The 13,893-nt window shown below is 27.5% G+C and overlaps 1 protein-coding gene and 1 long non-coding RNA gene across 3 annotated transcripts; one reads left to right on the forward strand and one right to left on the reverse strand.

Moving 5' to 3' along the window:
- Positions 1 to 1,485: 1,485 nt before the first annotated feature.
- On the reverse strand, positions 1,486 to 10,917 carry LOC126834943 (uncharacterized). 2 transcript variants are annotated; one of them, XM_050567189.1, is made up of 8 exons: positions 10,494 to 10,916; positions 10,318 to 10,387; positions 4,005 to 4,197; positions 2,551 to 2,628; positions 2,387 to 2,482; positions 2,231 to 2,320; positions 1,991 to 2,167; positions 1,486 to 1,903 (listed from the first exon to the last, which is right to left on the reverse strand). In XM_050567189.1, coding segments are annotated over exons 1-8 (969 nt in total). In that variant the 5' UTR covers positions 10,495 to 10,916; the 3' UTR covers positions 1,486 to 1,639. The 2 variants fall into 2 exon arrangements, with proteins under 2 accessions (XP_050423146.1, XP_050423155.1); XM_050567198.1 differs by having other exon boundaries at positions 1,761 to 1,875; positions 10,494 to 10,917.
- LOC126834952 (uncharacterized) lies at positions 9,243 to 13,497 on the forward strand. Its single transcript, XR_007685117.1, has 4 exons — positions 9,243 to 12,451; positions 12,542 to 12,680; positions 12,996 to 13,186; positions 13,279 to 13,497. It is a non-coding gene; the product is annotated as an uncharacterized LOC126834952 (long non-coding RNA).
- Positions 13,498 to 13,893: the final 396 nt, after the last annotated feature.

Consider the following 13,893-nt stretch of genomic DNA (forward strand, 5'->3'; position numbering starts at 1 on the left):
TGTTATAATATACAGTATTTGAAAATAATATACCCACATTATGCTTCCTGTGTTTACCGTCAACGTCATCTCAATGTTAATACACAACAGTCCAGTGTATATAATTATTTTGTGAAATATGTTTCGTCATTAAGTATAATTATACCGTGAGTAAAATATATGTACGGTTTAAGAGAAATAACCACCTGTCATCAATCCTCCGTTTGAATAGGCCGAATGCGCCTCGCCCGCTACAGCAAACAAACCTAACCATGACATAAGCACCACTGAAGGAGCACAAAATGTATACATGTATCCTAATAAACCTTAACCTAATGTTCTATTCTCTCCTGTTTTTTACTCTCATTGTGTAACTCTGATTTTAGTTTATTCTGTAATTATCTGATACATTCATACAGGTAATTTTTTTTTTAAGAATCTTCTCATCAGCATTTCGCAAGTTGTAACTCCCTGGCAAGTAAATGGTGGACACCTACTTACAATCAATATATAAAGCTACTTCAATTTATGTGTGTTCATATTTTAAAATACTCGGTTTGAAATATCAGCAGCAAGTTTTTTGAAAAGCAGTTATTTTGTGAGGTATGTTATTTTTTTATAATTCACGCTCCTAAAAGTTTCTCGAATTCTAGTTTATGATAATATGTAAACTGTACTGTTCTATATAGTTAAACATACCGGACCAAAAAAATACAATTTTCTCTCTACTTTTGGATTTGGTAATGCGAATGCCAAACGACTTTCATGTAGAAGTTTAGTACTAACTACAATATACACAAATTATTAATTAGCCAATGCCTGATGAATTATTTAAAATACATTTTTATTTAGCGTGTAAAATCATATTTTAGATAGAATTAGTTTTTATTTTATCGCATATATTATCATACATTTAACCATCTTAAGTAAGTTTTTTCGATATGGTTTTGATTACAACTATAAAAGAGCTAAGTAAAATAATTTTTTATGTATGTTGTTTATTTATAATTATTTTATTTTATAATTTGAATAATGCACTCAAGTTTTTTGTATACCTATTACATACCAATATTATTAGCACAATTTGTTTAACAATCATTAGCTAGCATAGTATTAATAATAAAGTCATGATTTTTACCTATATTTATTCTCCAATCATCCATAAAAATTTTTTACTTTACCATAAAATAACTCCCATATTTTCCATTAAACAAACCTAACTAAAACATAAAATAAAATTCAAGGCTTTAAATTGTAATATATGATTTATTTAGTTTAACTACAACTTGTTGGTGTACAAAGTCTAAAGTCTAACTAGCTCTAAAGGACTAAGAAAAGATAATATATTCTAATAGCAATTAATAATTTTACTATAAAAAATTGTTGTATTAGAATGTATATGTTCTCAAGTTTAAACATATTTTTAAAAACTAAATACATACAAAATCTACTACAATATATGAATCGCTATCGAAAAACGAGCTAAACACTATCAATAAGTTAAAATTAAAGTATTTTACACGGCACCATAAAAGTTAAGTCATATGCAAAGTATGTAAATTGGTTTGACAAACTAATTTTAAATATTTTAAATGCTACATCAAAAATACATGTATATATGTATACATAGGTTAATTTTATGGGTATGTATATATATAGGTTAATTTTGAAATTCAGTAAAAAAGTTTTCTGCTTCATTATCTGATTCGCCAATTGAATTTGGACGTTTCAACGTATCGATAATCGATTGCAATAATTTAATTCTCTTCCGTTGCTTTCTAATGGTTTGCTGAGCGTTTCTTAACCGTTTTCTTTTATCTAATAATTCATTAGTCATACTCGAAATACTTTTTTTAAAAATTATTTCATTAGGTGTATCGCCAGGCATAGGTATAGCTGAAAAAACAAATACTTCTTTCTTGGGCTTTGACCAAAAAAAAAACACAAATTTTAAAATTACATTTTAAACAAACAAAAGTAATTAATTAATTAATTAATTCGTAAAAATTACATCATTATCGGTTGCGTTGAACGATGTGGAAGTCCGAGACGAAGTGCTATTGAAAGAATGTCCAGTATTTAGTGAAGATACCACTTCAGAAGTACTTTCAGTTACTAGGGGATGCGAATAACTATTGTTCACTTGGAGTCTAGAATCATCTTCAGAGTCTGAATCTATAATTATGACCTGTATACCAAATCAAATTCTGATTAAACTATGCGCAATAAACTAAATACAAAAAAAAATTACTGTGTCAGATTCAGTAGTAATCGGTTGAGAAGAGTTAGACATTTCTTCGTGCTCGACTTTATCATCCGACTCTGAATCTTCAAGTGTCACCTGTATCAAAGAAACACGGTGTAAGGTACACGCAAAACAAAGCTAAAATTTAATAATAATAATTACTGTTTCGATACGAGGAGTAGCCGGATACACATTGGTAATGGTATTTTGGGGTTTGGCACGAGTATGTATATAATTTGGCTGTACAACAGACATCGCCTGTAATGATTTTAAAAAGACCAATTTAAGACTAACGTGAAGGTAGTGTATGCAAGGGTAAACAATACTTTATTGTTTTGAGAAGTATTGTAATCGCCAGATAGAGATAAATCTGTTGATTCTTCACTTGTGTATTTAATTATGGTCTGTAAAACATTATAACATATTAGGTATGTATTGATAATAATTCAAAACTGTATTTATCATACACGTTAGTCATTTTTTTAAATCTATAGGTCACTCTATGCCAAATCACCTGATGTGTGTGCGAGTAAATTTATTTAATGCCTCGATCCCATATCTTATGCAGTATGCAGATAGTTCCATAAAATCGAAAAATTAAAGAAATTGTTATCGTAAATTTGTTGTACACCTGAAGTTCAAGACTCTTCAAACTATACTCTTTTGATTCATAATTTATTTTAGACAATTTTTTTTTATAATATATATTATGTAACTTCAAAGTTTTGAGTTTTACTAAAAAGTGCTATTTTTAAAAGCCTATAACTTTTTAGGGCTTGAACTAAATTTGTACAGCACTTACTTATATGTATATAGAACATCTGGTAAAAGTTTGGTAATTGAGACTTATTTTTACTAGGAGCTGAAAGAACTTGAATTTTTTAAATTCCGTTGTGTAGTGCAATGAAATTTATTGCAATATTCTCATTCAGATTGAAGTCACATGGTGATAACTGGTAAAAATTATGTAACATATTACTTCATAGTGTAAGAACTTCCCGGCGAATTAGAAATCGTTAAGTCGATTTCTTCATATAGCAAGTCTAAAGATCAAAAGTCGTACTAAAGAAAATGTGTATTGTTCTTACTTATTACTTAAGTCAACAAATTAGACCGAGTACAGATCTAGTGCGGGAGTGTACCTAACATCTAAAATTATCTTAAATATTTAAAGTCAAACTTATTTTTTTATTAATAAAACATCAAAAAAAAAAAAGTGGGAAAATAATTATTTATTATTATGCATTGACTGTATTAAATTAAATTATTATTATGACAGTTATCACCATTATTCACCTAATGGTATAATTGTTGTAAAAATTACATGACTCTTTAATTTTAATAAGAATATTTCAAGAAATCTTGTGGTATGTTTTTTTTTAATTTTGATAGTTAATTTAATGAGGAATTGTGTAAACTTCTAAATTTCAAGAGTTAAAAATAATATGAGAATTTTACAAGAAATGTTTGGTATGGTTTTTTTTTGTTTTGATAATTATTTAACGAGTATCTAATTATGTAAACACCTAAAGTTTAGGGATTAAAAATAATCGCAAAAAAATGTTTCAAAAATGTTTACTGTCCTTACTCTACAAGATCTCAATAACACGGAGCTGACTTTTATGATACACCCCATCATATGATTATAATATAGTGAATAGTCAAGTAGGTATGTCAAATTAAATTTTAGCCAAAATGTAATAGGACATAAACCGTTATGACCGCCCAACGAAAAAATCTTATTGTTACCCATTGATATAATAAATGATTAAAAACTTACACTGTAATGTGGTATAGACATTGTAGGAACAGCGGCTTTGCATAAAAATCTTTGTCGACGATAGGAAAAAATGTATTCTTTATTAAAGTGTGCTGAACAAAGAGTGTCGGTTTTTGTCACTTTACTTGCATCCAACGAGTGTTCAATTACAAATTCCAACCACTTTTTGAAAATAAGCTTATTGGCGGGAAACCTTGAACATACATAAAATATAATTGTTTAATTTATCTAATATATAAAATGTCAATTCAAATAGCCGACGTCCCGCCAGTCGCCTAATCGCCTCTTCCATGGGATTCGTATAATATATCTCGCTCATAACACAAGCATCTGGGGGTCTATTCTTGAAACCATTCGAAAATTATTCGTATACGACCGATTCGTATGCGAATGTCAAGAATACCATTTAAAGCATTGTTATATGACTATTCGTACACGAATAATTTTCTACTGCGGTCACTCAAAGCACTCGAATAACATTCTATTACGGGTCCAATTCGTATACGTTGCAACTACTGGGGTATAGGCAGTAGAATCTATGATTCGCGTACGAATAACGATTACTTATATTTATACGATTACTTTAATCCATAATAACAATAATAATAATTTAATCTATATTATTTATAGTAAATAATATGTGTACTACATAAAATATATATTTAGAGTATAAATGAAATTTACTATGCTATATTATTATTATAGATTAACATAAATGTTTAGTATCAATATGACGTGAAATACTTATATTTAATAATGACAAATTATTATCTTTAAAATGATAATAATTATAAAAATCAAACAATAGTTTCACGTTATGATAATAAAAACTCAATTCATCGTTATATTACTTACATATCTAATATTATATTTATATTTGTTACATATTTATTAGTTATTAAATATGGTATCAAAACATATTTAATAGAATATATAGTCCGCGGGCATATGTAGTACGCCAAAAAATAATAATTGGATGCAACAAATGCATGGTTAGGGTTAATGGTATTTACCAATAGTTGTCAATTTGTATTGTATAGTCAACAGTGTCGACTGTGTAATGTGTTTCTGAATTACCGTAAAATATGTGTCACCTCTATTGTTGACTACGTTGTCGATATCCATTTATCGTTTGTGATTACTGCCGTGTCTGACATTTCGGCAAGATTATTACTAAAGACCGAAAACCCACGAGATAAGTAAGGTCTGCCTTGTCTAACTATAGGTTTTAAAAAAGCTAAGTATTGTCATTACTGCATAACTTTTTTTTAAAATGGATGATGATAATGATTTAATAATGCAATTATTTGCTATCGAAGAGTTGGAACAAAGAGAACTTGACGGAGAAGTAACTTATGAGCCTATTGATCCTTTTGAATGTAAGTACACAGATTTAATATTTTATGTTACTATTAAAATAGTTATTATATTACTAAAATAAAATATGTCTATATATATATTTTAACAATTTGCTGTCATTACTACATACCCATAATTATTAGCTAGCAAGACTGTTTGGAGAAGAATAAAAAAATACAAATTAATTCGAAAATTTCTAATCTATAAATACTAATATTTAGTAAGTACAACTTTCTAAGTTAGTTCTTCCTACCAATAATTTTCATAATAGTAATAAAGTCTTAGATAATTATAATTTTGTATTATTATTATATATTGTAATTAATTATCAACTAAAAAATATTTTCAATACAATATAATGAACATAAATCAGAACCAACCAACCAAATAAATGATTTATTAAAATTTAAACATTACATTAGTGTACTATAGAATGTTGATAAAGTGCATTTTGTACTAAATACCACCTACTAAATATATAGACTATATTTTATGAAGTATACATTTAACTAAATTTAATTTTACTATTTAGAGTAATCATAAATATTTAGAAATAATATAAATAGTAAACCAATTGTATATTTAAATATTTGACAAGATTTTAGACTAGATTATATAATAATTCAGGTAATATAATGTAATTCGTATACGAATGCGTAGTAGAATAGAAAGAGTAATAGAAAACGCAATTTCAAGAATACAGTTTTAAAAAACCAGTAGAAAGTCACATTTCGTATACGAAATGGTAGTAGAAAATTTTCAAGAATAGACCCCCTGAGGCGGCTTAGGCAGCGCGTGGCGTTGGCGCGCGTTTTTATCATGTCACAACGTTATCGTATCAAATAATAACGGTGACGGCGTGTGTTGTTTTTTTTTGGTGAATTTTTGTCTTTGTAGTTTGTTATATTATATATATATACAATTATATATTAAACGTATAATAGTTATTATCAATTACATATTTGTCCGTAATTCGCTCACGGTTTTCGTTCAAGAGAAATCGACGTGTTTCCCGGTGTGCAAACATTACCTATTATTAATATGCGTCGTTGGATGTCGGTACGTTTTTTAGATTTAGAATATATATAATAATATATAGTATAGTAGTATATTACATTTTGCTTAAACCAAATTATCAAATTAATTAGATGTACAAAATTCTTATCTTTTTCAAACCGCTGTGCGTGGTGATAACGATACATTTCATATTTTTTGTGGAAAAATTTGTTGACATATATATCTACTATTTATTTTCAATTAAATAACTTACTGACTTATTTTATAAATATGTAAATTATTTGTTTTAGGCCAATACTATAGTGAAATCATAACCGACGCGTGTCCGTTTAGAAGATTGATTGCTACTTCTATCTACTCTGTCTTTAACTAATACAATAAGTAGTTATTATTGTTACCATCGGTTACAGACTGTTATCCTATGCCGTCACCGATTAATTTGCCTGCGGCCAACAGAGAACTTACACCGCAGAAGTTGATTTTTTGTTATTTATGAAGTATTTTTTAATAATTAGTGCCTATCTAATCTCTATACTCAACCCTAATTTAAATTGACAGTTTTTTTTTCATTATACAGTGTCTTAACCGACTTCTCTTAACGCTTTAGTTTCTAAACGTGCACACACATACGATACTGATGTACAAATAATTAAAACATTAATTATTTCACATTTTTTTGTTAAAGCTGTACAATTATGATCACTACATAGAATACAAATTATTTTAGTTTTTTTATATATTTTTTTTTAATGATATATTATTTCACGTTAAATTGGCATTATTTGAATACATTTTAATTATTTCATTTAGTAGGATGATTTACCTATATAAATATGTATGATCACTATCGAGTACTATCACTAACCGTTTAGGGTTTTTAAAATTGTTTTTTGACTTAATTTGTGGTTTTAATATTTTAACTTTGGAAAATTCAGACATCGTAGGTAAGCTATGTGGAAATCAACAATTCAAGCTAAAAAAATCTAATAATTGTCATTAAAGTTGAAAATATAGTTTGTATTCTTTGAAATTGACAAACATATAACTTTACTTTTTTAAATCATGTATCTGATTTCACTTTCCAGATAAATTTTTTTTTAGGAAGTATTATTGTAAATTATTTAGTAGAAAAACATTTATATACCTATCTAAAAATAACATAATACATGGATTAATTAAAAAAAAGTTTACTGTTGTTAAAATAATAATATATATATATATAATGAAAAATATTTTTTTAAATAATAATAATAGTATATTCGATGCACTGAATAAAAATTGTTCGGATCTAAAAACAATCAATTTTTAGTTTTTTACACCTGGGGCTACTTTTGTGTGCTTAAATTTATATACATTATTGACATAAAATATCTATGTGTTCATTCCGCTCTAATAAGAAATAACTATATTATATGATCTAATTTATTTTAATCACATTATACATAGCAACATACATAGCAACATCTTATGCTATTCATATGCTCTAATCATTCCAGTTTTTACTCCCTGGCTTTATAATACTTATTCAACCAACGAATAAATGCATTTTTACACAGTCTTATAATAAAAAATTATAGGTATGTTTTTTAAAAGCATCAGCAGAAGTCCCTATATCATCTTTTTAAATTCTTAAAACAGTTGTCTCTAGATTATTTTAGCGTTCAACATTTTGTGTTCTTAGACCGTTTTTATGAGTAGTAATCAAAAATCAAAAAAATTGTCTGAACATTTATTTTTACTAACTATTTAATGTTAATTTTTTATATTATATGTATGTATATATATATTTTTTTTTGAGCTGCTGTTGATATAGCTTGAACTAAATTAGATACTTATTAATATTGATATTTTGGTTTTTTGGTGGTGTGATTTCAGACATAGGGCATTATTAAAACATAAAAATAAAATATTAATTTCAAATATTTTATTGCATTTTAACATTTTGAAGCATGGTGGTATAAGTAATATACCACTTTTTCAAAAAATAGCCTACTCTCGCACAGTGGTATATATTTATTACCACCTTCATAATCATGTTCAGAGAAAATCGGAGATAAAAATGCTGTGCTTCAAAGGGTTAAAATTTATATTGAAAATCGACATTTAATTTACTATTTTATTATTTATAGAAGTATAATATAAGTATTCGCTCCACCCTAAAAAAGTATAGTAAATCTATAGATTTTGCTATATTTTTTTAAATTGATACTACATAATGAAAAATAAAATTATTTAAAAATTTTTTATTATTATCATTTAGTAGGATGAATTGTTGGTTAGCCATCTAAAAATATATCAACATATGGATTTATACCTTTCATGGTTTACTTAAAAAAGTATTAATGTATATATCAATTTATCTATTATGTATAAAATATGTCTGGATAAGTATCAAATAATTTAGGTATTTTATGCACTGAATATTATTATTATCATTTTGTACTCTGACCGTTTTTATAATCACCGCCGGACACTCGAATAATCAAAAATATTTGCTACAAATTATTTCAGACATTTCATTCATGTTTTGTACTCTTGAGTTCCCAAGTAACCGTCACACAAACATATCATTCTTCCACACTTTTAAACTTCTAATAACCAACAAACGTCAGACCTTAAGTATCAAAGTACCTTTAGCATTAAAGGTCCAGATCCAAAAACTAAAAGATTTGCATCGAGACATTTCATTTAACCTCTCTTTGGACATTTTTATAAGCTCTGCCAAATAGTCGATCAATAATAATGTATTTATCACTCTTCACTTCTTTCCCTTTTAAGTTTTAATATCAACTAGACATTTCATTCATGTGATTTACTCATGATGTCTTAAACACTTATGAACTTCTGTTAAACCACCAGACCTTTAATATACATATTTAATGCATTATGCTGTTGGTTACATTCTAAATGTACAGTACGTCATTACCGAATAATGGCATAGACGGTGATTTCTGAACAAATAAGGATTTTAATTCAACCGATATCTAGACATATAACGTATACGTTTGAAAAAGTTTTGTTGCACATAGGAACACCATATCAGACATATACAGACTGACCTCTAAACATTTCTTTCTATTTTTAACCATAGCTATTACCAAGCCCGTGAAGTAAACAACACCTCAAACAATTCAAATAAAAAAAAAAAATAATTGTACTTTAAGCAAGTAGCACACTCGCTTTAGTAGTAGGACATTTCTGATCTGACAGATAGCTAGACTTGCACTACAGTTAACCGGTACTTAGCTTGCAAAACACTTTTTCGAAACTAAGTATGAACTATGATTACTGGATAAAGGTACGATGAATTATAACGGTATACTTTAAAACGTAGTGAGCTGACTCGACACCGTGGCCGGCGTAGCCGGGCACACCCCTCGGAACCGCTGTGTACAGACATATAACATACTACGTTTAAACAAATTTTGTTTCACAAAGGCAAACCTTAACAGACATTTAGCTGACTGTCCTCTAGACATTTTTATCTGTTTTCAACTCATAAAGTTAAGCGGGACGACACCGGCCTATATTGATGACGTGGTCTATAATATAACTACTTTTACCAAAGACAATTTCCATTATACACTTTTTCCCAATGGCCAGCTTCTTATCAAGTCTCTTTAACTTTTTAAAATTTTAATTTAAACTTAATTTTAAACCTGTTACCTCCTCATAGACTGTAGCCTACAAACCTACGATATTTTTAGTTGGCGGAGCGAAGCGACGGCGCCGAGCTCTAGTAGTTATATATTTTTATAATATAAGTGTACGATGTATTTATAGCAAGTACAACAGATTTATCAATCATAACCAATTCTCCTGAATATTAAACAATTAAAAACGAGTCTATTTGTTTCGCTCATTGAACGGAAACACCTAATTTACTCTTTTATTAGTATAACCAAAATATAATAATTGAATTATTAGATGGGTTTACCTATGAAATGAGATGTTTTCTTTTCTGCTCTCGTCGTTCTCGGGTCTTCCACAGATATAACAAAGGACCACTGCAAGTCGTAAAGCGATTAAAATCGAGCAAAATAATATATTTAAATTTCAATTAATTAAGCAGCCGAGTTGAATTGTGCTAGAACAATATTTAAATTCACTTACTTTGCACACGGTGGTCGATTGTAAAATAATTACCAGTACAACGGTGAATGTATATTTTCCTAGATGACAAATAGAAGTTTTAACTTAGGCGGGTTTAACAGTGAACCGAGGGCAGGGCGGCCTGGGTTGGTACTCGCACGGATGCAGTGTCGACTTGGCTCATATAAATGACTTGCGCGTGGGCGTGGGTTTGATAAATCAATAAATGTTGACCAAGTGCTCGCAGTGTTTAAATGCGCTCTACCGGAGGACGCCATAGCTAAAACTAACACTCACAGCTTATTTTAAACGGGTTTTACTAGAAAAAGTCGATTAGTCATTACTTAGTTTCAGCGGCTTCGATCACAGTGCAAACATATTGTCTACAATCAAACAGCAACAATGCATACAATATTTATTTTTTGTTTTGCTTAATATAGGCTATGTAGGCCCCTAGCTGTAACTACCACGTTTCTCTATCGTTTTTTGTCTCTTGTCATCTCTACTCCTATATACATGAAGTTATTTTATTTGACAATTCCCTTCTGCGCGCCAGACGACCACGTCTCAAAAAAAGCATATAATGCAATTGGTCTAATAAGAACATTATACATTGTTATTTTTGATTTTTTTAAATAAGGTTTTGTCTTGAAGAGTGGTCTCAGCATTCCAAAGCATATTTTTGCCGAAATTCTTCTTTTTAGTTATTTATGCCCCCACTGGTTGTATCTAGTCTCACTTCGAGATACTTGCATACAACATTATGAAATTATTTACACTATGTACAATCATGTAAGAGGGCGTCGCACCGCCTATTTTTAAAGAGTAAAGTATAGGCAATTTTTTACAAAATCTTAATTTAAAGGTTAAACTGTGATGTGTAATTATTAGTTCAATAACTAGGACTCTATTTTGGTAGTTAATTTATTTTTTGGACTATCACAGCATCCTTAAAAGCGATTTAAAAATGATTTTTCATCTCTACATGTTTAAGCAGACTGAAAATAACTCGCTTAATTTTGGTTTTAGAGTAAATGCACCGATTATTAAATTAAAAGAAAACAATATTCCGGAGGACAAGACGGTGCGTTTTTTTCATTATTCCAAGTATAACGCTCAATACCGGGTGATTGCTTAACTATGGACCACTCAAAATCTTAGAAGATATTAGACTTTTTTAATTATTTTTTTTTTGTACTATTATAGTTATTAGGTGGGACAAATTTAATGTATTTTTCAAAATTTTAACACCATCCCTTATGCGTTAAAACCATATCAACTTTAGATTTTTAAATGGTAACCCCCAATTTTTTTTTGATGATCGTCTTTATTTTTTTTAAATTTAATTTTAGGTGTAAAAACTAGGTAAATCGATTGAGTAGTTAACGAGCTACAGAGTTTTAAAATTAAAGGGAGTGTAAAAAATAAATTAAATATCTTGGAGACGCTAACATATTAAGATGACACTTGACTGCTCTCTGTTATTATTTATTGGCAATTAACTTTGACAATATCCATAGTAGCGTTTAAAAATCATAACCGTACCAAACACTATTTACTTTAGGTAAATAATTCACCGATAGTAAATAATAATGATAACCGCTATATCGACTGACAAATATACCACCACTACACACTTTTACATTTATTTTGTAAAATAGTAGGTATGTTTAATTTGTTATCAATACCTTGTGTATATTTTTCCAGCATTTAGCAATTATTTGTTTTGGTTAATTGACACATTTTGTTTATTCATGCGATTTGTACGTCTTAATTTCATAGTATATTATAATAATATAGTATCATAACTTACTAGTTCTATGAACTTGTCAACATTTATTGTGTTTTAAATAATAACATTGGTATTAAATATCCATAATCAATGTGAATACCAAGATGGAGTTTTGCTCAAGTGACAAGTCTATAAAACCTAAAACCTTACTTATAAAATGTATGCACATCAAATATCAAAATTAAAGGTACTTATAATAATAATATGTTATTTAAAATAAATAGAGTAATTTGTATTATGCTTGATGATATTTTAATTAAAACTTTTATTTTTACAGTATTATGTCTTTGTTCTGAGAAACTTATAAATGTGTAGTTTTGTGTTTTAACATATTGGTATCTGAATACAAAGAAAAAATATAAAAATTTTTATGAAAAAATTGAATCTTCAATCATCATTTACTGAATCGATAATAGGTAAGATAATGTATATATTAATATAGGTGTATTGTATAAGTACATTTTTTTATTAAAAAAATATAATTAATCGTTTTTTATTATTCATGAACATATAAAATGTTTTTACATAATAAGTTTTTTTGGATTACTTATGTTCATCATACTTAATATGTTTAATTAAAATGCGTTACTTAAAAATTAACGTTTAACTTAAAAATTATCATACTTGTATAATTATAAAAAATATATGTGTATACTGATATTTGTTGCTTAACCATATAATTATTTAAGTATCTAAGAAACTTATTTAATTTTTTAAATTATATGTTTCAGTATGTTCAATATTAATATAGACTATCTCAACTTAAATTGATATTTGTTATTGTCTACAACTACACTACTACCAACGTCAAATTTGGTGAATTATATTATTGCAGTCAATCAGTCTAAACCAATTCCATCAATACATTGTCGAATGTTGTGGTATTCAATTTTCAGTAAATTTATAGGTGTTTTATTTTAAGGTAAAATATATAAGATCATCAGTTTGCAATAATTTAGTTAATTTCTATGAATTCATCTCTAACAATTTATTATTATTATTATTATTTTTTAGTTACTGTGGCACACTATTGCAGATAACGGTTTTCCATTAAGTCAGTAAGAAGAAGAAGAATAAGATGGATTCACAAGTTCAAATCAAATATTAGACAACTATATATATTTAGTTATTCAGCTAAAAATGTAATTCAATAAAATAATTTAAAAGTACTTGATCATTTTAAAAGTTACATAAAGTTTTTATGTAAACTCTAAGTATTTAAACACACATATACTTAACATATCTATAATTATTATACATTATTTATTAATTATTAATGATGAATTCTTTATTTAATATTAATTTAATCTAAAATGCTGCTGAGAATGTTAATATTTCTAAAATATGTTATTGTCTTAATCCAAATCTTGAAATTATTTTCATGATGGCATAGTTTTGGCATTAGCTATTACAGAATTTATTGACAACTTTCTAGTGGTTTACGATTAAGTTTTTTTAAGTAATAAAGTAAATAAAATTATAAAACACAAAATAGAAGAAGAAAAAAATGTTAACTATTGGATTAAGTGTAAAAAAGTAAATTGAATGAATATACTTATAAATATTTTTTAACTTAAATATGTAAATGGAGATGGATTTCTTCTAGTGGGAAATCATCAAACAAACTTT

The sequence above is a fragment of the Adelges cooleyi genome, unplaced genomic scaffold (assembly GCF_023614345.1).
Source record: "Adelges cooleyi isolate 19-005CV unplaced genomic scaffold, UGA_ACOO_1.1 ACOO_flye_CR_arks_rails_tigmint_CR_PRNA_1, whole genome shotgun sequence".
Taxonomy (NCBI): Eukaryota; Metazoa; Arthropoda; class Insecta; order Hemiptera; family Adelgidae; genus Adelges; species Adelges cooleyi.